Source organism: Acanthamoeba castellanii (assembly GCF_000313135.1).
Source record: "Acanthamoeba castellanii str. Neff unplaced genomic scaffold scf7180000084743, whole genome shotgun sequence".
NCBI classification, from domain to species: domain Eukaryota; phylum Discosea; order Longamoebia; family Acanthamoebidae; genus Acanthamoeba; species Acanthamoeba castellanii.
The window spans coordinates 127736-148999 of record NW_004457410.1 but is presented as its reverse complement, the minus strand read 5'-3'; the positions used below and the strand labels follow the sequence as shown (position 1 = coordinate 148999).

The 21264-nt window shown below is 62.2% G+C and overlaps 7 protein-coding genes across 7 annotated transcripts in view; 4 read left to right on the top strand and 3 right to left on the bottom strand.

Annotated features, from left to right (window-relative positions):
- Positions 1–16: 16 nt before the first annotated feature.
- ACA1_177910 (uncharacterized protein) lies at positions 17–5100 on the top strand (the record flags this gene model as incomplete). The annotated part of the gene is made up of 13 exons (XM_004338127.1): positions 17–110; positions 225–344; positions 439–636; positions 747–1102; positions 1198–2107; positions 2161–2980; positions 3087–3161; positions 3287–3388; positions 3686–3772; positions 3879–3964; positions 4110–4257; positions 4335–4461; positions 4537–5100. 13 exons carry the CDS (start codon positions 17–19, stop codon positions 5098–5100), a joined length of 3687 nt encoding a protein of 1228 aa, XP_004338175.1.
- A 120-nt stretch (positions 5101–5220) lies between these two features.
- ACA1_177900 (synaptobrevin domain containing protein) lies at positions 5221–6689 on the bottom strand (the record flags this gene model as incomplete). The annotated part of the gene is made up of 7 exons (XM_004338126.1): positions 5221–5392; positions 5495–5640; positions 5789–5942; positions 6068–6112; positions 6290–6368; positions 6480–6530; positions 6674–6689. The coding sequence occupies 7 exons, from the start codon at positions 6687–6689 to the stop codon at positions 5221–5223; spliced, it is 663 nt and encodes a 220-aa protein (XP_004338174.1).
- Positions 6690–6825: 136 nt separating this feature from the next.
- On the top strand, positions 6826–9951 carry ACA1_177890 (Phosphatidylinositol4-phosphate 5-Kinase; the record flags this gene model as incomplete). Its single annotated transcript, XM_004338125.1, is given in 10 exon segments — positions 6826–7118; positions 7225–7957; positions 8092–8320; positions 8546–8553; positions 8570–8712; positions 8817–8874; positions 8992–9087; positions 9208–9339; positions 9429–9607; positions 9798–9951. The coding sequence occupies 10 exon segments, from the start codon at positions 6826–6828 to the stop codon at positions 9949–9951; spliced, it is 2025 nt and encodes a 674-aa protein (XP_004338173.1).
- Positions 9952–10019: 68 nt separating this feature from the next.
- On the bottom strand, positions 10020–13578 carry ACA1_177880 (SH3 domain containing protein; the record flags this gene model as incomplete). Its single annotated transcript, XM_004338124.1, has 9 exons — positions 10020–11494; positions 11593–12049; positions 12162–12281; positions 12369–12422; positions 12547–12693; positions 12818–12911; positions 13035–13074; positions 13198–13405; positions 13522–13578. The coding sequence occupies 9 exons, from the start codon at positions 13576–13578 to the stop codon at positions 10020–10022; spliced, it is 2652 nt and encodes an 883-aa protein (XP_004338172.1).
- A 482-nt stretch (positions 13579–14060) lies between these two features.
- ACA1_177870 (Ankyrin repeatcontaining protein) lies at positions 14061–16595 on the top strand (the record flags this gene model as incomplete). Its single annotated transcript, XM_004338123.1, has 10 exons — positions 14061–14190; positions 14314–14489; positions 14652–14745; positions 14818–15054; positions 15143–15271; positions 15397–15515; positions 15651–15770; positions 15868–15951; positions 16132–16408; positions 16513–16595. The coding sequence occupies 10 exons, from the start codon at positions 14061–14063 to the stop codon at positions 16593–16595; spliced, it is 1449 nt and encodes a 482-aa protein (XP_004338171.1).
- Positions 16596–17052: 457 nt separating this feature from the next.
- ACA1_177860 (formin domain containing protein) lies at positions 17053–20161 on the top strand (the record flags this gene model as incomplete). The annotated part of the gene is made up of 13 exons (XM_004338122.1): positions 17053–17088; positions 17208–17331; positions 17414–17473; positions 17571–17660; positions 17777–17918; positions 18043–18144; positions 18281–18372; positions 18551–18753; positions 18871–18951; positions 19058–19126; positions 19261–19344; positions 19433–19840; positions 19982–20161. The coding sequence occupies 13 exons, from the start codon at positions 17053–17055 to the stop codon at positions 20159–20161; spliced, it is 1671 nt and encodes a 556-aa protein (XP_004338170.1).
- Positions 20162–20278: 117 nt separating this feature from the next.
- ACA1_177750 (DENN (AEX-3) domain containing protein) overlaps positions 20279–21264 on the bottom strand; it is a gene marked incomplete at both ends in the record, with an annotated part of 4919 nt that continues 3933 nt past the window's right edge. Inside the window, one exon of the mRNA XM_004338121.1 lies at positions 20279–21199. Within this exon, the coding sequence (XP_004338169.1) occupies positions 20279–21199 (921 nt within the window). The remainder of the gene's footprint in view (positions 21200–21264) is intronic.

Sequence of the window (21264 nt, the reverse complement as noted above, 5' to 3'; positions counted from 1 at the left end):
GGACGATCCCCTGCCAATGAAGTGCTCCATTCGAGCCAAGTTCGGGCTCAAGGCGCTCTCCCCGGACGAATGGGAATCCAACAATCGCAACAAGCCCATCCTCTACCAAGGTGTGTGTGTGTGAGTGTGTGCGGTTGTGTGTGTGTGTGTGTGTGTGCGTGTGTGTGGCCACCAGCGTCCCCAATGGAAAGCGCACGTGACGAATCGTTGCTTTTTCTTGGCAGGTCTGTTCTTCAAGCGCGTGTGCGACATGATGGGCATCGTGATGGCCAACCAGCCGGCCATCTTCGAGGAGTTGAATGCCCACAGCCGCGCCGGTCAACCCAACAAATTCGAGTTCCTTGGTACGGCTTGTTTCTGTCATTGTTGTTTTGCTGCTGCTGCTGTGCGTTTAGTTTGATGTGAGTGCTTATGCATGCGCGGCGGGCAACTCCACAGACCCGCACCTGCTGGATTTGGCGGTGCACGTCAAGCACATGCACCTGGTGGCCTCGTGCGAAGGGATGACCCTGTGGCTGAAAGCGGCGCAGCACATCGAAGAGAAGATCTTTCTCACCGACGAGGAGGTCAAGAAGTGCGAGCTGCTCCTCATCTTCGCCCGCGAGAAGTTTGAGTTTGCCCTCCGCAGCATCACCGGTAACGGATTACATCTCCATTCGATGAGAGTGCTCCGCTGTCTGTAACGCTCCTTCTGAGGCCATTGTGTGCGCTAACGATACGCACGACACGCAACACGACACACACAGACTCGGTGCAAACGCTGGCGCACTTGGCCAAGGTGGAGAACTTCTTGGCGGTCTACTGGAAGAATCTCAACCACAGCCAGCAGTTCTCCGACATCAACGTCAACATGAGCGTCGACGCGGGGCAGATGCGCCGGTCGTGGTTCGAGCTGTCGACGCGGCACTACGAGCAGGCCCTCAACATCCTCCAGAAGAAGCAGCAGACGATGAACTTCAAGCAGCTGCGGTCCAAGCAGCAGGAGCAGGTGCGCAGCATGCTCTTCAAGGTCATGTGCGAGATGTCCAACGCCCACTGCGAGTGGTCGATCGCCCTCCACTCCGACCTCGTCACCACCACGCCCCCGCCCAACGAGCGCAAGGTACCACCCCTCGTCATGCATCGTCATGCGCCAACCTGGTGTTTCCTGATGCAGCTCACTCGTGTCACGACACGTGGTGCCAATGGCACGAGTAGAAAAGCTGGGAGCGCGCATGGGACCTCATCCAGGAGGTGCTCATCCGATCGCCGCAGAAGCTGTGGCACCAGTTCGAGAGCGACGTCATGCAGCTGCTGGAGGGCCACCTGTCGGTGCTCTACCACGTCCGCAAGAACTGCCACCTGTTCAACTACGTCAAGGCGGGGCGCGTGGGCATCGTGATCTCCCACATCATCCGCATCAACAGCCTACGCATCGTCGAGGAGCGCATGCAGCGGGGCAAGTACACCACCGGCGGCGGCAACGGCGGCAGCCAGGGCCGCTTGCCGTCTGCCGACGAGGGCAAGGCCCGAGACAGGCGCGCGCACAGGACCCTGCGGGTGCGAGCAGCAGCTGCCGCCGCCACCCAGTCCGTGTCGCCGCCTACCGCGCCCGTCACGATCGTGGTGGAGCAGGCAGCGCCGACCCCAGTGCCACGACAGCCCGCCGAGGAGGTGCAGATCCGCACCGAAGTCAACTCGCTCTTCGGGTACGACACCGACCCGGCTGGCGATGCCCCGCTGCCGACCGAGAGCGGTCCCGCGGGCAGCGCCACCACCACCACGACGACGACGACGACGACGACCGGCAGCGGCGGCAGCCACCACCTCGCCGACGAGACCGAGGAGAACGCGGGCAAGCGGAAGGGGAGCAAGTCCAAAAAGGTCAAGGAGCTCAAGGACAGCAAGGACAAGGAGAAGAAGAAGAAAAAGAAGAAGTCCTCCAAGGGCGACAAGAAGGCCAAGGCCAAGGCCGAGGAAGGCCCTGCTGCTGCCGACGCCGCGGCTTGCGACAACGCCCACAACTACCCGACGCTCTACTCGCCCGGCGCGGGCCGGTCGTCGCCACCTCCGCCGTATCCCCTCAGCAGCAGCGGCGGCGGCAGCGGCGGTTCTCGAGCAGCCTCGAGTGCGCCTCGTCCGGAGGCGGCAGCGGCGAGTCATCAGCTGCGGAGAGCGCAGAAGGGAAGGAGGGCGGCGGCGGCAGCAGCAGCAGAGGCATCAAGAAGGGGCGGTCGTCGCCCCTGATCACCTCCAAGGAGATCAAGGAGGGCCGCGCCCGCAAGAAGGCCGAGATCTTCCGCCCCTTCACCCGCAGCTCCTCCCGCTCCAAGCCCGAGGAGCCCGACATCACCATCCTGCACCAGCCGGTGGCCGACGCCGCCGCCGCCGCCGCCATGCTGGAATCGCAGGAGGAGGAGACCGGCCGGCCCGCCACGTCGCCGCCCGCCGAGCAGAGAGAGGGCGCGCCCAGCGGCGAGGGGGGCGCCGACGACGCCGATCCGGGGGAGCTCAAGCGGACGCGCAAGCCCGCGCTGCCCTTCCACCGAAAGGCCTCCCTCGTCACCCCCGCCGCCCGTCCGCGCGAGCTGGACAACAACAGCGAGTCCGGCTCCGTCAGGGCCGACCCGGACGACGCCGGCGGCGCAGGTGGTGGTGGTGGCGACGCGGCGCAGGTCAGCGGGGCCATGAACTTCCGCCGGCGGCCGTCGGACATGTCGGTGCTGAGGTCCGGCCGGCCGCAGGCAGAGCTGCCGCCCCCGCTGGAGCGGAGCGACGATGGGTCCCTGTTCGCCCTCAAGTTCGCCCACCAGTCCCTGTTCGCCTCGGCCCGCTCCTACCCGGCGTTGGCGGCGCCCCCGGCCATGACGCTCGACGCCATGAAGGCCGAGGAGCGCAAGCGCGGCACCGTCGCCTACTGGCTGGGCAAGGAGACCTTCCTCGTGGCCCCCGGCACCACCAAGTACCTCTGCGCCGCCCTCGACGGGTCCCTCTACTCCAGGTACCCACAACACCACCATTCACCCCAGCAAGCTCTCTCTCTCTCTCTTGTGCCCCTTCCCCTCCCATGTCATCTAAACAACGCACACGTGCGTTATGTACGCCAGCGCGACGCTGTGTCGAGAGGCCGTGTGGATGGTGGACGCCTACCAGGGCCGCAAGGCCGAACCCTCCACGCCCGGGTACGTCCCAGCTACTCGCCCGCCTCATGCGATGAGTCGCTCACGTCCACGGTGGAGCGATGTACTGACCAACGCCGATGCCACCACCGTCCACGTATGCACGCACGCACGTATATGGCCAGCAGGAGCGGAGGGGCTGGATCGGCGCAGATCATCCTGCGCTCCGTCTATGGCAAGCTTCTCAGCCTGGTCGACCAGAAGGGGGCCACGTCGGCCACCTCGTGCAGGTGCTGCCACCTTTGCCTTGTGTTGTCCAACATGCTGCTCCGGCATTCACCATCCCCCCCCCAATGTATGTGTGTGGCGTGTGTGTGTCGCCAGGCTGTCAGACGCGGCCAAGTGGGAGTTCGAGGAAGTACCGGCGGCACCCGACAGCTTCTACCTCAAGTCGCTCCTTAACAACAAGTGGTGAGTGCCCCCTCCGCTTTCAAAAGATCTGCGTCTGAGGCCGGAAACGTTGTCTAACGCGTCTGTGGTCCCTATGTCGTGTGCTGCTGGCGCAACGTCGTCATCGTCGTCATCAGGCTCCACGTGCACAGCAAAAAGGTGGTGGCCGGAGCAGCGCAGCCCACCAAGGCCGAGTGGGGCCTTAAACTGGCCAACGCCAACCGGTACGCCACACGACGACACCAGAGAACCCTTCGCATTGGCCCCTGACTGACGCCAACGTTGTGTGTGTGTGTGTGTGTGTGTGTGTCGTGTCTCACTCTGGCAGAGTGTACATACGAGGTGCCAAGCACGGAAGTACCTGCGTGCCATACCCCGGGAGAACGACACCACCCTCGACAAGAAGGCCTCCTCCGGTAGGTGTCCTGTGGCTTCCATAAATCACATCACAGCACAGCACATCATGGCATGCCTTCATGTGTGTGTATGTGTGTGGGTGTGTGTGTGCTCATTTCGATGATGCGGCGCTGGCTGGGTGGTTGGTTGGTTCGTTGGTTGAAGGCGGGGCGTCGCGGGAGGCGCGAGCGGTGGCCTTTACGGCGTCCTACGTGTACGACCCGTGGTGGATCGAGCGCCACCCGCAGGACACCCAGCGAGTGTGCTTGCGCGCCTTCGACGGCAGCTTCCTCGCCACCTGCGGCAAGTCCTCGTACGGCGCGCCCGCGGCCCCTCATTGCCATTTTGGCGGGAACTGACCGGCGTGCCGTGCGCCAATCCAACGCGCAGGTCGGGCGAGGACGAGGAGGTGCGGCTGGTGGAGGGGAGTCCCAGCTGGTGGTACGTGCGGTACCTGCGCGAGGAGGTGCTGGGCACCTTCGAGAGCGAGGATGACGAGCGGCCCAAGACGGTGCAGGTACACGTACTATATATACACAACAACGACCCACGACCAACGATCAACCCCTCATGCTTACCATGCGTGCGACAGGACACCCGGATCGGACTGACGATGGCGCTGTCGCCCTACCCGCTGGTGGACAAGCACGGCCGGGAGACGCCCGAGCGGCGCTTCCTCTGCACGGACTCGCGCGGCGAGGTCGTGGTGTCGATGGCCTGGCAGTCCACGCCCGCCGGCGCGCCACCACTCTCCCCGCAGCACCAGCAGCAGCAGCCGCACGGCGGGTCGGCGGTGGAGGGGAGCGACCACCGGTGGTGTCGGGAATGGGTGGTGCGGTGGTTCGAGCCCAGATGGGCCGCCGTGCTGGCCCTCCTCGAAGCCGAGCTGCTCGACATGCGCGCCAACATCTCGCGCGCCGCCCTCCTGCCCGCGCCGGCCCCGTCTCCCGACGCGCTCGCGTCCCACGGCTCGGGGATGTCATCTGCTTCGGCGTCGTCGTCGGCGCCGGGCTCGGGCTCGGGCTCGGGCTCGTCGGCGGGACAGCCGGGAGCTGCAGGCGTCGGAGCCACCAACGGACCCGTGCCCATGGTCGCGCAGCTGCAGACGCTCCTCCACGCCATGTGCGACAAGTCCCAGTACTCGGTCACCCTGTAAACAACACAACACCACATACAACACACACACACCTGAACACCACTAAAACATTGCTCGCGGTGAAGCCCTCTCGAGAGGGGGTGGTGGTGTATTTGCGTGTTTGCTGATGAGTGAGGCTGCTCAGAACGACTTCTTGACGACACCGAAGTAGATGAGGAGGATGACCACGATGACGGCCACGATGAGGAGGAAGATGCCGAGGATGCAGCACCACAGCTTGGTGTTCTTCCACCACAGCGATCGCTTCAGCTGGGCGCTCTTCGTCTGGAAGGCGTACGACCGCGTCTGAAGCCTGCGCGGGGACACAACAAACAACATCCACCGCGAATTGAGCAACGAGGTGATCCATTCATAGCGAGAGAGGTAGAGAGAGAGAGAGAGAGAGTTGGCGCACTTGTCGGTCTCCTCGACGAGGACCTCGATCTTGTCTCCACGCTCGAGCACTCTGTCGATGTTTTGGATCATGATGTCCTTCACCTGGTTGATCTCGTCCTTGACTCGCTTGACCTTGTCCGCGTCGGGCGACGTGTTGTAATAATTCTATGTCCGCACACCAACGCGTCAGAACACGACCTCGCGCTGCTGCTGCTGCTGCTGGTGGTGGTGGTGGTGGTGGTGGTGGTGGTGGTGGTGGTTGCCAGGCACGGACCCGTGTGTGTGTGTGTCGTGTGTGTCGTGTGTGTCGTACCATTTGCTCGCGGATGGTGCGGCTGAAGGCGTCGTCGAGGCCGTTCTCCCGCGCGTTTTGATAGGCGCGGCCGAACTGGGTGAGAAACTTGGTGCGCACGTCGTCCAGGAATAGGAAGGGCACCCGATGCCCCGCGTTGGCGTCCGCCATGCACCTGCCCTCCCCCCCGAAAGCCGCGGTGAGCTTCGAAGGTGGCGTTCCCACCCCACACACCACACCATCACCACATCACCTATCACGGCACCCCACGGCACAGAGAGAAGGAGCGAGAGGCCGTACATGAAGATGAGGCCGTTGTCGTCGACCATGTAGTGGAAGACCATGCTGGAGAGGCACAAGGCACACGACACGTTACAGGTGACAACACACACACGCACACACACACACACACACACGAGTAAAAAGGCGATGAGGAAGCTGCTATCTCTCTCTCTCTCGCAGAGGAATCCACGACCAGGCGCCACGTCGTGGTGATGGGTGGGGTGGGGTGGGGTGGGGTACTTCTTGGCGGCATAGCTCTTCTTGTGCGCGTGGAGGGGCACCTCCCGCAGCAGCTGGCGCGCAATGTCCAGGTAGTTGCCTGTGCACGACACGCACACGCACACGCACACGTACACGCGCTGTTAACAGCCGGAAGAGGGAAAACATTGAAAAAAAGAAAATAAAACAGCATTTGGTTGGCGGGGGGGACCAGTGTTGGGGGAGTACTCAGCCAGCACCGTGCGGCCGTACGCCACAAGTCCTGTTGGGACCCCACGACACCGGTGACGCAGAGGGAGAGGGGGGGGGCAGCGAGGTCAGCATAGAATCAATGGCCGCAGAGTCGGGAAACACGCGTTGTTGTTTTACGTGAACGTTGGGCAAGTTGGGGGGGAGAGGGTGTACCGTAGATGAGAGGCATGACGCGAAAGCACGAGGAAGAGGAGGATGCGGAAGTAGCAGCGGAAAAGCTCCTCAAGTTATTTTTCGCTTTATATTTTGGATTATGATAATTAAGAAAATAAATAAGTGGGACGGCAAAATAAAAGAGAAGAAAGATGGAGGCGCCACGCGTTGGTGGCGGTACGCGCTACTGCGGGGGTTGCGGGGCGCCGTGTCCCGCCCACAGCAAGTACTGCACGTCGTGCGGCACGCCTCTATCGGCCTCCGGTGGTCCCACACTGGGTCCACCGACGCCCACCTCGTCGTCGCCGTCGCCGGGTGGGGGCTGGTGGGCGGAGGTGCGCCTGCGCAGCGCCGGCAAGTCGACTCCTGCTTCGACCGCCGGCGGCCCCGACGCCCGGAGCGCCACCACCACCACCAGCAGCACCAGCAGCGCCGCGAGTTGCAGGTTTACACCCCCTCCCCCACTCTTCCGTCGCCGTCTTCTCTCTTTACCACCGCCTCACTTGTTTGGGGGGGGGCGTTCTTGTGGTTTGTGGCGTCGTGGTCCATAGCAACGGCGCCACGCACTCGCCGGCCTCGCGCCCGCCGGTAGGCCCCCGCGGGCGGCAGCTCAGCCCGGTGGCCTCCTCCTACGCCTCGTCCTCGTCCTCGTCGTCGGGCCGTGGCCACGTGGGACCACCCTCGTCGTCCTCCTCCCCGTCGGGGGCACTCCTGTGGCCGTACCTCGCACACCCTACGCGGCTCTTCTTCTTCTTCTTCTTTTTGGCACTTATCATCGCACACGCCGCACACACACCCACCAGACCAAACGGAGCCGGTCGGCAGCTGAAGCGTACGCATTCGGCGGGCAACGTGCGGGAAGAGGCGACGGCATCATCGTCGACATCGTTCGTTTCCTCCTCGTCGTCGTCGGTATCCACGACGACCACCGCCGCCGCCGCCAAGCCCGCGAGCGGGGGCGGTGGGAAGGTGGCCTCGAGGTGGCCTCCGGTGGCCACCTACGCGACCATGCGCCCCGCGCGGGCTGCCCCCACCGCGACCGTGTCGGCGCGTGCCCCGTCCGGATGGACTCGCAACCGCAACCCCTCCCTCGTCTCTTCCGCGTCATCGTCGTCGTCATCATCATCGTCGCCTTCTTCCTCCTCCTCTTTCTCTTCGCCCTCTGCGTCGTACCACGCGCCACCACGACCTCCGCGAACTGCGCCACCGACGTCACCCTCCCCGCCGCCAGCATCGGCATCGGCATCGGCAGCGACCGCACGAACAACCTCGCCCTCCACCGCCGTACGTTGGAGTGTTGTGTGTGCCGTGTATCTCGTGTGTGTCGTGTGTGTCGTGTTGCGTGTGTCGTGTGTCGTGTCGTCGTCCCCAATCAGGGTGATCATGGTAACGGCTCTGGTAACGCTCATTGCCAACAGGCGCGTGCGGAGGAGCGGCAGGGGCAGGGTCCGGAGCAGGCCAAGCCGCAGGAGGCCGGGCAGGCGCTGTGGGCCAAGGTGCAGGTGGGGCTCCGTGCGGCCATCGACGACGCGCGGCGGCGCGGCGGGTCGAGCGGATCGGCCGATCTGTTCACGCCCGCGCAGGCCCAGGAAAAGCACACGCTCGCCCTCCGCTCCCACAACGACTCCTTTTCCTTCCGCCAATACGGTACACGACGCCGTCCTTTTTCGTTCTGATCGCTCGCCGCGCGTATTGCATCTCAATCGCACCGCAGCGCCCAAAATATTTAGGTCGTTGCGCAAGCACCTCGGCATTTCGGACGACGCGTACCTGGTGTGTGCCGCCCCCTCTCCAAGCCACACACACGATTGGGGGGGCGGCTAGTGTGGTTTCGTGTCGACCGACTGTTCGCGAATGCGTGTGTGGGTGAAGAGCGCGCTGTGCGGGGAGGTCCAGGAGCTGGGCTTCCAGGGCAAGAGCGGGAGCTTCCTGTTCGTGAGCGGCGACGAGCGGCTGGTGATCAAGACCATCAGCGTCACCGAGTCCAAGTACCTCCGCAAGATCCTCCTCGCCTACTACGAGCACACCACCCACCCCACGTACCTCTCTCCGCCGCATCGTTCGGCCTTTGGCTCAGATGAGAGCCCCCCCCCACGTGGTGGTGCCCTCATCCAACGTGTTGTGTGCGTGGCGCGCCTCGCAGGGAGAAGTCGTTCCTCGTGCGCTTCGTGGGCATGTACAGAATCCAGGCCACCGAGCAGGTGCTCCCTCCCTCGCTCTCGCTCTCGCTCTCCACCCTGTGCATATGGGAGCTGGGCAGGATGCGTGTTTTCTCAGCACGTGTGCTGCCTGATGCGGGATGCGCACACAACGTATAGGCGACGATATTGGTGATGACGAACGCATTTGGTACCGCGGAGCGCATCGACGAGCGATACGACCTCAAGGGCTCCACTCTCGGACGTAAAACGCTGGTATGCCCGATCCTTCACGCCAACACACGCAACACGCAACACGCAACACCCACGCACGCACGCAACACGCACGCACTCACGCACGCAGCATGACACATTTCTAAATATCGCTGTTTGCAGTTTTCGTGTAAATTGGACACGCCGGTGGCGAGCCTGATGCTCAAGGACCTCGATCTGGTGGATCGCTTCCGCATCAAGCTCGGCCGGGAGCGCAAGAAACGCTTCCTGCACATCCTCACCTACGACGCCGAGGTATTCAACACCCTCTCTGCACGCACGCGCAAGTGTGTTTGTATACATTGGCGGGCGTGTGTCGTCTCACGCGTCATGCGTGCGTGTAGTTCCTGGAGAGGTTCGGTATCATCGACTACTCGCTGCTGCTCGGGGTGCACTTCGTGGACGTCTCGGAGGAGCACAAGCGACCCCGCGGACCGCTCGGCGCGGACGTGCTCCACGCCGAAGACGGCGGCATCTGGTCCTCCAACGACCAACGCGAGGCCCTCCGCGCCATCTACTACTGGTGCCCCCTCCCTCCCGCATCAAATGCCACTCCCATCATGTCCATAATCCGTTGTTGTTGTTGTTGTTGTTGTTGTTGTTGTTGTTGTTGTTGTTGTTGTTGTTGTTGTTGTTGTTGTTGTTGTTGTTTGTTGTTTGTTGTTGTTTGTTGTTGTTGTTGTTAACACCAATCGACCCATATACACACACAGCGCGGTGATCGACATACTGCAGCCGTACAACATGCGCAAGCAGCTGGAGCACAACCTCAAGTCGGTGGTGCACGACAAGCAGGCCATCTCCGTGTGTCCGCCCACCCTCTACGTCTCTCGATTTCTCCACTTCATCGGCACCTACATCGAGTGACGGTGCTCTGTGGTCGAATTTACACACAGTTGGTTTCATTTGGGTTTGAAGTCGACTTGAAGAATTCTTCAACAAAGGGTTGTTGGTGCGCCCTTGGGGACGACGGCGGCGCTGGGGAAGATGCCCATGGGGCGCGAGGCCTCGTCGGCGGAGGCCGGGTGGATGAGCACCCCGATCCACCACTGGTCGTCGGGTCCGCCGTCGACGTGCTGCACCTCGTAGCCCGGCTGCAGGCCCAGCTCGCCCTCCTCCGCCGCCACGTACTCCCGCACCGCCACGAACCGCCCGCCCTCCTCCGCCGCCGACGCCTTTGGGGCCTCTGCCGCCTCCACCGCTGCCGCAGGTGCACCCGCCTCGTCACTGTGCGGCCGGCCATCGTCGACGCTTGCCGTCGTGGAGTCGGCAGCCTCCTCTGTCGTTGACTTTACTTCCGCCACCTTCTCCTCCGCTTCTTGTGTGGCTTTGGTCGTAGGCGCAATTACCTTCGGCTCCACTTCGCTGGATTTGTGTTGTGCAGCGCGGGTCGCCTCGCCATCGCCGGCGTCGCCACTCTCGCCCTCCTTCGCCTCTCCGTTGTCCACGTCGGCGGCCGCTGCGTGTGTTGCCGGCGGTGGAGCCGGCCGGGCGAACACGCCGCTGAACTCAAGGACGCCGTCGTGGGCGTCATCGTCGTCGGCGTCGAGGTGGCCGAGGGTGCGGAGGGAGCGGTCGAGCTTGCGCCGCTCGTCGTCCATCTGCCGGCGGATGCGCTGCAGCCGCTCGTGCTCCCGCGCCTCGTCCTCGCGCTGCGCCTCCTCGCGCTGCCGTCGCTCCTCTGCCTCGGCCGCCAGCCGCTGCTGCTCGGCCCGGACCTGCTCGGCCTGGGCCTCCATCGTGCGCGCGTGCTCGGCCTGGCGCAGCTCCAGCAGCTCCCTCCGGGCCTCCTCGATCTTCTTCCACTCCTCTTCGAGCCGGCGCTTCATCTTCTGCTCGCGCACCTCGCGCTTGCGGTCTTCGAGCAGCCGCCGCTCCTCCTGCATGCGCACGAACTCCTGCTCGATCTGCACGCGGCCCTGCTCGCGCTGCTCGGCCAGCTCCAGCTGTCGCGCCAGCTCGCGCTTGGACTCGTCGAGCAGCGCGCGCTCCTCGTCGAGCTGCTGCTGCGCGCGGCGGGCCTGGGCCTGGGCCTCGCGCCGCGACTCCTCCAACGCCTGCTTCTCGCGCTGGAGGGCCTCGGCCTCGTCGCGCTGCCGCCGCGCGAGCAGCGCCTGCGCCGCCTCCAGCTCGCGCCACTCGGCCGCCAGCCGCTCGCTCTGCTTGCCCAGCTCCCACCGCTCCTGCTCCTCCAGCCGCCGCTCCATCTCCCCGCCTTGGCCCGACGACGACGGTGACGCCGACGACGACGATGACAGTGATGCCGATGCCGACGACGACGACGATGACGGTGAAGGTGCCGGTGCGGGCGTCGCCGAGGCGCCGGCGGGCGTTTCACCGGTGGATGGCGGGGTCTTGGGAAGGGGCTTGGCGGCGGCCGAGTTGCGCTGCTTGAGCATGCTCAGCCGCTCTGGTCCATCACCACCACCACCGCGCATGGACACGAAAGAGGCTGGTGTTAGGATGACGTGGCGTGACGTGTCGCGGGCATGGGTGCGTTATATGTACCTTGCATGTTGGTCTTGGGCGGCGGAACAGGGCTGCCTACGGAAGTCGGCGTGATGCTCGCCGAAGGCGTGGGCGCGGATGACGTGGCGGACGTCGAAGTCTCGGATTGCTGGGCCACAGGAGTGGTGGCCGGGGTGACCGGGTTCGGTTGATCGTCGCGCGGTGGTTGGTCGGTTTCGGGCGAAGCGGCGGCGGCCACGGTGGTGGGTGAGGGAGGGGCGGGCGACGAGGACTCCTCCACCGTCGGAGAAGTCGGCGTGGACGTGGGGGCGGGGGCGGGGGCGGGGGTGGCGGGCAGGCTCTTCTGGGGAGAGGCCATGGACGCGCGGGTGCTGTTGCTGCCGGTCTTGACGCGCACCGGGATGATGGAGGGAGCCGACTGTGGGTCGTCGTCCTCCTGCCACTCGGCATAGGCCACGTTCAGCGTGTGGTACAGCCCATATTGCGCCACTCCCAACTGGAACAACAACAACAACAACAACACGCACGACACGCACGACACAATCAGTAAATGGCATAGAAGAAGGCAGGCTCAATCATGTCGTGATTGGGTGGATGGAGGCGAGTACGGCTTGGAGGTACTCCTGGAGGGCGGGCTTGACTTGAGTGCTGAGCTCATTCACGGAGAGGATGATCTTCTTGTTGGTCCGCTTGAAGCCCTCGTGGGCGGCCTGCCACGCCGACTCGAGCTGGTTGTTTCCCGATGAAGCCACGTCAGCCACGCGAGCCAGCCACGTTAGGAAGCTCCCGAATTAATTAGGTGTGGTGTGGTGTACTCTGTTGAGCTTGGCAATGGTGGCCGGGTCGTCCGTCATGCGCTTGTGCTCCGCCTGTGTCGTAGACGGCCGGAAATGGGACAAAAACTGAGCTGAGAGCGGGTATTCCAAGAATGCCGACGATGACCAGATGTGTGACACGCGCGTGTGGGTTGATGGCGGGTGGGTGGCGGGGCACCTTTTGGTGGGCGTGGTTCCAGCTCTTCTTCTCGCGCACGAACTCGGAGTAGAGGCGCTCACGCGCCTCGATGTCGCGCTTGATCTCCTCCAGCTTGAGGATCCACTCCTCGAGGTCGGCCTGCACCCGCTCCTCCTCCAGCACCTCCTGCACCGGGTTTCGTAGCGCGTGCATGTGCGTGAGCTTTGTTTGTCAGGAGAGTGTGTGGTGTGTGTGTGCGCGCGCCGGGCGCTGAGAATCTCCGCGCGTGCGGGTGGGGGAGCACGAGTACCTCGAAGCGCATGGTGGCCACGTTGAGCTTGACCACTGACGACGAGAAGCGGCGCACCACCCGCGACTCGGCCTCCTGGTCGTCGAAGTAGTCCCTGTGTGGCGCCACACACAAATCACGTCCCATGTACCACCATCGCGTTCAATTGAAGTTGTCGGTAAGATTCACATGTACACCGGCACACTCATCGCAGCGTGTGGGAGGCAGCACACCGTACCTCACGGTACTCTCCAGCCTATTCAAGGGACGTGCCACATCTGGAGGTTGGTGAATGGTGAGCGTGAGAGTAAAATAAAGAGAAAAGAAAAAGCGACCGGTCTTCGTTTTTTTCGTTCGCGTGAAGTGAAAGAAAGAAGCGGTGCAGAGGGCAACGGTCGTACCTATGATGCCGGTGGTGGCCTGCAGGTAGGCCTGATAGACGGTGGTGAAGAACTCGTCCAACTCGCCCCACTTCCGTTTGGCGTCGTCGAAGCCCGGGTCGTGGGGCACCTCCGACGCGCCCTCGCCCGCGCCGTCGCCTCCGCCCCAGCCGGAGAACAGCCGGGCACGGTGCGACCCTCCGCTTCCTCCTGCGCTGCTGCCGCTCCCCTGCTGTCGTGTGGCCGTTAATGAACAACTTAACAAACTTAACAAACTTAATCACAATATTATGATTTCCCGCAATTAATTGATTAATTAATTAATAGGAAATGGGAGGTACGAACTTGGGAGCGAGAGGACGAGGCGTAGCCCTTGAGGGAAGACAGGAGCCGGCTGCTCATCGTTCTCCCTCAGGCCTGACTTGATGTGGTGCGGCCTGCTTTTTGTGGTTAACAGTTTAATGTGGCCGCACACCGTGGCGATCTCACCGAGGAGCTGACATTTCTGTCGACACAGCGCCTCTTGCCCCAACTGTCCGTTTGGCCTGCTCTGCCGCCACTACACGAAAAGGAAAAAAAAGGCACTTGGACAACGAGTGTGGTCCAACGACCACTTCTAGCTACCCATCAACATGGAGAGGCTGAGGGAGATCCAGGCCTCCGTTAGGGGCCTTCAGGTTGGAATCCTCGACCTCATCGCCCTCACCTGATTTATTGGCTTAGATTATTGGGGGGGGAGGCGTGGATAACGCATAATATGGTTAAGGCAGCATATTGATCGTGTTTTGTGGTGGTGGGGGCCACAGGTCGAATTGACAGCGAATCAAGGCCGACGGCTGGTCAAAGAGGGGCCAATCAAGAAGGTGTCCCATGGCAAGGCACAGATGCGCCACTTCTTTCTCTTCTCCGACATGATACTCTATTGTCGCGCCACCCGAGGCCGGAAGAAGCTGGAATACAAGGGACACTTCTCCCTCATGGAAACCCTCCTCGCACCTCACCCCGACAACCGACGTACGTCGGCATCCCCTCGTTCTGTTGCTGCTGTCACCTTTCTTCTAGGCTTACACACGACACACACACGACACACACGACACATGACACGCACGCACTGGCACAACACGTGCACATGTCCAGTGTACAAATATGCGTTTGAGGTGGTGCGCATGGATGGAAAGAAGAGGCGCTACATATTGGCATTCCCGAACCAGCAGGAGATGGAGGAGTGGCAGACCCTGATCGAGCAGCTCATCTCGCGGCAGCAGACCAAGGCCAAGCGCCAGTCCGACGCCAAGGCGGCCGAGCAGCACGAGGTATTCACCCCTTCCACCAAAAACAAGAAACAAAAACAAAAACAAATGCGCGCAGCTCGTAACACAACACCTCCACATCATCACGCCACTCGCAATGCAAGTTTGTAGTTTCCTCATTCTTGTGGTGTGACGCGATGGTTGTTTGTTTGTGGGTCCGCACAGTTGGAGTCAAAGCAGGCGACCCACCGACGACGAGCGGCCCAGCAGAAGGCCTTGAAGCAGGGCTGCGACGACATCTACGACGCCGCCTACCAAGGTGTGTGCCGCCGTGACATTCTTCCGGTGCAGTGCCCAGGCCTAACGTTAAGGTGGTGGTGGTGGAATGCAGGGAATGTGAAGATGCTGGAGGCGTTCATCAAGTGCGGGGCGCCGGTGAACGGCTACGACGAGGAGGGCTGGACGCCGCTCATGAACGCCGCCTTGCACGGCCACCTCGAGTGCGTGAACCTCCTGCTCAGCGCGGGGGCCGACCCGCACCTGGTGGACGACCAAAAGCAGACCTGCCTCCACAAGGCCGCCTACCACTCCGGCAAGTCGGCCATCGTCGAGGCCCTGCTCGCCAAAGGTTCATCATCATCATCCTCATCGTCATCATCATCTTGCGATAATGGAGCGCACTGCCTAACCCATTGCTTGCGCCCAACTCGCCCCAGGCTGCCCGGTGAATGCGCAGGAGTCGTTCGGCTGCACGGCCCTGCACTACGCCGCCACCTACTCCGATGTCGAAACCTGCCGAGCGATCATTGCCCACAGCGGCAACGTCAATCTTGCCGACAACACCGGTGCGGCACACGTTTTGCGTGTTGTTGCGCGCGAACGCTCTAATTCGGATATAACAGAATATCATAATTATTGATTACTATTTATGTTGTTTTGATCACACTTACCCCTTGCTATTCTCATGCAGGAGGTACTCCGTTGCACTATGCCTGTCGTGTGAGCAACGGATACGTGGCCGAGCTTTTGTTGAAGGAGGGCGCCGACCTCAGGGCTAAGGACAGCGATCGGTTGACTCCCATCTATCAGGTTTGCTCTTTCTCTCTTGCATCGGTTGTTCTGTGTGTGTGTGTGTGTGTGTGTGTGTGTGTGTGTGTGTGTGTGTTGTATGAGCGTCTACCAACAACCACTCACCGTCATCGTCCTCGTCGTTACTTTGGTCAGGCTTCGTTCTTTGGCCACGACCAAATAGTGAAGCTGCTCCTCCAATACTACACCCCGGAACAGAACGTGAAAAAGAAGAAAAAAGCGGTCAAAGAGCCCACCGCATGCGACAACATCCAGGTGCGTCTGCCCATTGCATTTGAATATACATTTCCATCTCGGATGTATATTTCTATTTTACTATACTATACTAACCCGTGGTCTTCGCTCATGATAGGGAGTGTCGCCGTTACATTGCGCAGCGCTGATGGGCCACTTGCCGGTGGTCGAAGTGCTCTACGACTACGAGCCCGTGGTGGACGTGCGGGACAAACAAAACGCAACCCCCCTCCACAAGGCCTGCAAAAGGGATCAGTCCCACGTCGCCGAATTCTTATCCGCAAGGTGCGTTCTCGTTTGTGGTGTGTATGTGTGGCGTGTGTGTGTATGTGTGTGGCGCGTGTCGTTCTGAAGGTGAAATTTTTGTTTTGCTGCACTCCAGGGAGCCGACCTCAACGCCAAGATGACGGCCGGCGAGACCCCGCTTCTAGTGGCGTGCGCTGGCGGCGCGGTGCGGTGCGTGGAGCTCCTCCTGTCCAAGGGCTGCGACATGGACGCCGTGGACAGCCAAGGCCGCGGGCCGCTCCACCACGCCGTGGAGTCCGGCAGCTACGAGGCGGTCATGTGGGTCATGGAGGAGTGCCGCGACGTGTCTCCCCACGACGCCGCCGGCGTCACACCGCTCCACATCGCCATCGAACACGACTACATGGACATCGGTGCGCCTCCGCCTTGTGTGATATTATTTGGAATGTTAAGCTGATGTCTGATTATGATGTCGACACGGCCGTGATCGCCAATTGCCGCGTGTGCGTGTGTGCAGCCAAGCTGCTGATGGAGCAGGGTAACGCGTCGACGAGTGGTTGCGTGCACGTGGCGGCGCACTACGACCGAACGTGTTCCTGAACATGCTCCTCGACATGGGCGCCCCCATCAACGAGCTCAATAGAGAGGGAGAGACGCCCCTCCAGGTGGCCTACAAGATGGTACGCCGCGCTTCCTTCCCTTTACATTATCACATTCCAGTCAACGATATCGTTGAGCTAATGGCGCACACGCATGCCGCGCTCCACAGAGTAACGCGAAAGCGTCGAAGGCGTTGGTCCGGCGAGGCGCCGTGCTGCCCGAGACAGAGTCCGATGCCGAGGGCCAGATCCGGGACATGTTCCTCATCTCGGCCTTCGAGGAGATCCAGATCCCCATCAACAGCGTCTATGGCGCCCGCGTGTGGGACATCGTCGAGCGGTTCGCCAAGCACCGTACACGTCACCCTCCACCCCTCCCCAAACTAAGTGACCTTGCAACGCACCTCATCCACCCACTCCGCGCTCCACGTGGCCCAGTGTCGGGAGCGTTGAAGACCATGGACGACGAAGAGGAAGAAAACAGGAAGGACAACGTGCGTTTTATTTTTTGTTATGTGTGTGATGTGTGATTGGCGCGTCGGACCCACGTGAACTAATGTCTTGATCTTGCACGTGCCTGTAACATGCTCCATGGCAACATGTTGCTGTGCAGCGCGGGAAGGAGGTCGGCAGCCAGGCCCAGTGGGCCCGGAAGCTCGACAAGCTCGAGGAGGACCTCTCCTTCCTCTTCCCCGACTGGCAACAGGAGGAGGTCGAGCAGGCCTTCTTCTACCCCGGTACTCCTCCCCTCTCCACACCAGTCGCCCCCCCCCATGGGCGCTTTCGTTGCCAATGGTTGACACCACTTCCTGCGCGCAGAGGTCGAGGCCCAGAACACCGACGGCGCGGCCGGCACCTGCCACGCGTTATCTTCGAGTAGTATGTGCTTCTCTCATTGGTTTACTGCTATTCCAGCTGAGCTGTGGTGCGTGCTTGAGCTGACAGTCTGCACGCCCTTTCTTCTTCCGATTGGCAGCGCCGAGAGATGTGAGCGCAGCGGACGTTGACGTGACGGCCAAGATGCCGCTTTCGCCCAAGAGCAACAACTCGGCCGCAGGGGGACGAGGTGCGCACACGGCACCCCGCTCTCCTCTATTTTACATTATTGCTTGCATTCTTCGTGGTTACGCGCGTTACCGTTGCCGTGCAACAGCAAGGGCTGACCCTCTCGCAACTTCCCAGACCCCGCCCAGGGAGGCGAGGACTCCAGCAGCGCGCCGGCGGCGCCTCCTGCTCCGGCACCGCCACCGTCGCCCGGCCCAATGGAGGGACCCCCGAAGCCGCAGGGCCAAGACCGCAAAATGCTCAAGAGGCTGCTCTGGAGGTAAATCGATTTTGACCCGCCAATCAAACAGTCGCTTCGGACGCTCCCGCACTGGCGGAGCAGCGCTGACGTCACCCAATCCTCTTCTCCCTTCTCTATTTGGTGGGCCAATTCCCATTGACAGGAAGATCCCGGGAGCCAAGTTGGATACGGCGTTCTGGGGCGAGGTCAGCAAATCGGCGCAGATCAAGCTCGACGAGGCCCACATCGAGAAGCTCTTCCGCCGGTACTGCCAATTCCAGCAGATTCTTCTTTTTCTTCTTCTCTTCCTTTTCTTCTTCCTTTTTCTTTGCTCGGTGGGCGTGGCGCGCGTAGTGTTAGCCAACAGTGCCAATTGGCTGACCTGGGGTCCTGGATCACAGGGAGGCGCACAAGGGAAAGGACCAGGCCAAGAAGAACAAAGATGAGGGCGAGATCCTGCGCCTCCTCGACCCCAACCGCGCCCGTAACATCAGTACGCTCACCACACACACGCGACATCACACAGACACAGAACACAGACACACCACACACCACACACACCACACACACCACACACACCACACACACACACACACACACACACACAATACACACCGCTCAATGGTGCTCACGCGGCACAAACATGATGGTTGAAAACGTGCGTTGCGCAGTCATCGTGGCCAGCAGGCTGCAAGCGACGCCAGCGCAGGTGAAGCAGGCCGTGTGGAGCCTGGACATGAGTCTGCTGACCATGGACCGGGTGAACATCCTGCTCAAGACCATCCCCACCGACGCCGAGATGGAGCTCATCAGCCAGCACGCCCACGACCCCGTTCGCCTCGGACAAGCCGAACAGTTCTGCCTGGAGCTCATGGTACACACACACACGCACACACGCACACACACACGCACACACACACGAACGTTAGGGCACGACACGGTTAGGAGGGTGATGACTTGATGGTACGGCCGCGGTGACACACGTTCACAGAGTGTGCCGAGGCTGCGACAGCGGCTCCAGTGCGTACTGGTCCGGCTCGAGTTCACCGAGACTCTGCGAGAACTCCAGGTGGTACGTACCCCTACTATTCATCATTTTGTCATCATGTGCCACCTCTATGCGCTATGGTTGACGTTGTCCTGGTTCGGGTCCACCACCATCAACGCGCCACCCGCAGGACATCAACAGCGTGGGGACGGTGTGCCACCAAATGCTGACCAACAAGAAATTCAAGGCCGTCCTGGGGGTACGCGTGTACAATACGTGTACACGTGTATTGTGTTGGTTGGGCCGAAATACCAACGTGAATGGTCGCCGCGGCTAACCAAAACTGTGTTTCCCCTTCCCCCCGCCAATACACAATGAATGATTGGTCCCTAGTGCGTGCTGGCTGTGGGCAACTTCCTCAATGCCGGCAGCTTCGTGGGCGACGCCGAGGGCTTCACCGCCGATTCTCTGCTCAAGGTACATCGTCACCCAGAGAGCCATCACCGACACAACGCACAACTGAGAGCTCATTTGGCGGATTGCGACGAAACCACAACCGCGGCAGATCGTGGACGTGACGTCGACCAAGGGCAGCAAGCACAGCCTGATGGACTACATCACCAATCTGCTGCTCAAGACCAACCCCAGCGCAGTCACCTTCCCGCACGACCTCCGGCACGTCAAGGCCGCCGCGCAGGAGCGGGTCGCGGTCATCCCGACTACGCTGCAGACCCTGGCCCAGGGCCTGGCCATGATCGAGGAGGAGCTCGAGCAGGCCTGGGACCAGGAGCCGCTCCGGCGCGCGTTCCCGGGCTTCCTAGCCGAGGCCACGAAGGAGCTGGCCGCGCTCAAGGAGCCCGTGGCCCAGTACCAGGCCAACTACGCCTCGCTCCTCCGCATCTTCGGCGAGGACCCCAAGACGCCCATCAACGACTTCTTCCGGGGCTTACACAAGTTCATCTCCGCCTTCCAGGTCAGCTCAAACACTCACTCACTACCCCCTCGCTTCCCCCCCCCTTTGGTCGAACAGTTTTCGGTCGAACAGCGTGTTTACCGCACCTACTTTAATTTAACTCTTCTTTCTGTTACGGTTGGTTGGTTGGCGGGAGAGCAGAAGTGTCAGGAGGACATCGCTACGAAGCGACTGAGGCAGCAGCAGGCCCAGATCAACGACAGCCGCACGGGCATGGTGGCCGAACTCAAGGACAAGATCTCCGCCGGCCAACTGTCGGCGTCCACCGTCGTCAAGTCCATGCGCCGCCGCGCACCCACCACCTCCCTCCTCATCGCCTGATCGCCGATCCTCCCCCCTCATCTTTCCCCCTGTGTCCCCGGACGCTCCTTTCGTTTCATTTAGTTTCGTTTCTGTTGTTGAGTGTTTCATTTGTTTTGCAGCTTTACACGCAAAAATTCAGGCGAACTGGCGGGGTCCAGCGCCGCCTGGTCCCGGCGCCGGCTGCTGGGGGTGGTGCCACTGCGGCTGCGGCTGCAAGGGGCCTTGGAAGCCCTGCTGCCCGTGGCCCCCGAACTGCTGCTGCTGCTGCGGATGGTAGAGGCCGCCGCCGGCCTGCATCGTCGGTTGAAGCGGCTTGAACGGCTGCAGAGGCGCCTGCAGCTGCGGTTGCTGCTGCTGCGGCTGGTGGTGGTACTGCGGCTGCTGCGGGTAGAGGGGCTGCTGCTGCTGCTGGTGGAAGGGCGGCACCGACGGGAAGGACGAGGGCGGGTAGTAGGCGGGCGGCCCGGCCTGGCCCACGTATGGCTGCTGGTGCTGCTGGTGGTGGTGGTAGAGCAGGTTCTGCGGTGCCGCTGGGAACACGTAGCCGCCCGACGACGACGACGACGAAGAAACCGGAGACGACGACGATGATGTCACGGGGGCGGCCATGGTGAGGGGCATCACCCCGCCGCCGCCGGCATGGAAGGACGAGGAGGGGGAGCCGACCGCGGCGGGCGACGACGGGGAGGTGGGCTGGAGAGGCGGCAGGAAGCCGGCCATCGTCGAAGGTTGTTGCGTGGTGGGCGCGACGAGGGGGGCGGAGGATGACGCCGAGAACGGGGCGAGGACCGGGTGCAGCTCCTGGCCGGGCACCAGCCCGTCGAAGAGCAGCAGGTCCGCCGTTGTGGTCGACGCCGACCCGGCGCGATGGCGGGCCGGCACGGGCGCCGTCGGCATCGACGATGACGTCATCTGCGGCTGGTGCTGGTTCGGGTGGTGCTGGTGGCCTGGACGGTGCAGGGCGCCCGTGGTATAGGGCGGGCCGCCCAACGGGGCCTGCAGCCGACTATCTTCGAATCTCGCCTCCCACGCCATTGCCGCCGGCGGCTGCTGCGGCTGTTGAGGGGGGAACGACGCCTCCCAGCCCCGCCCCACCGCGGCCGGCGACGTCGACGCCGACG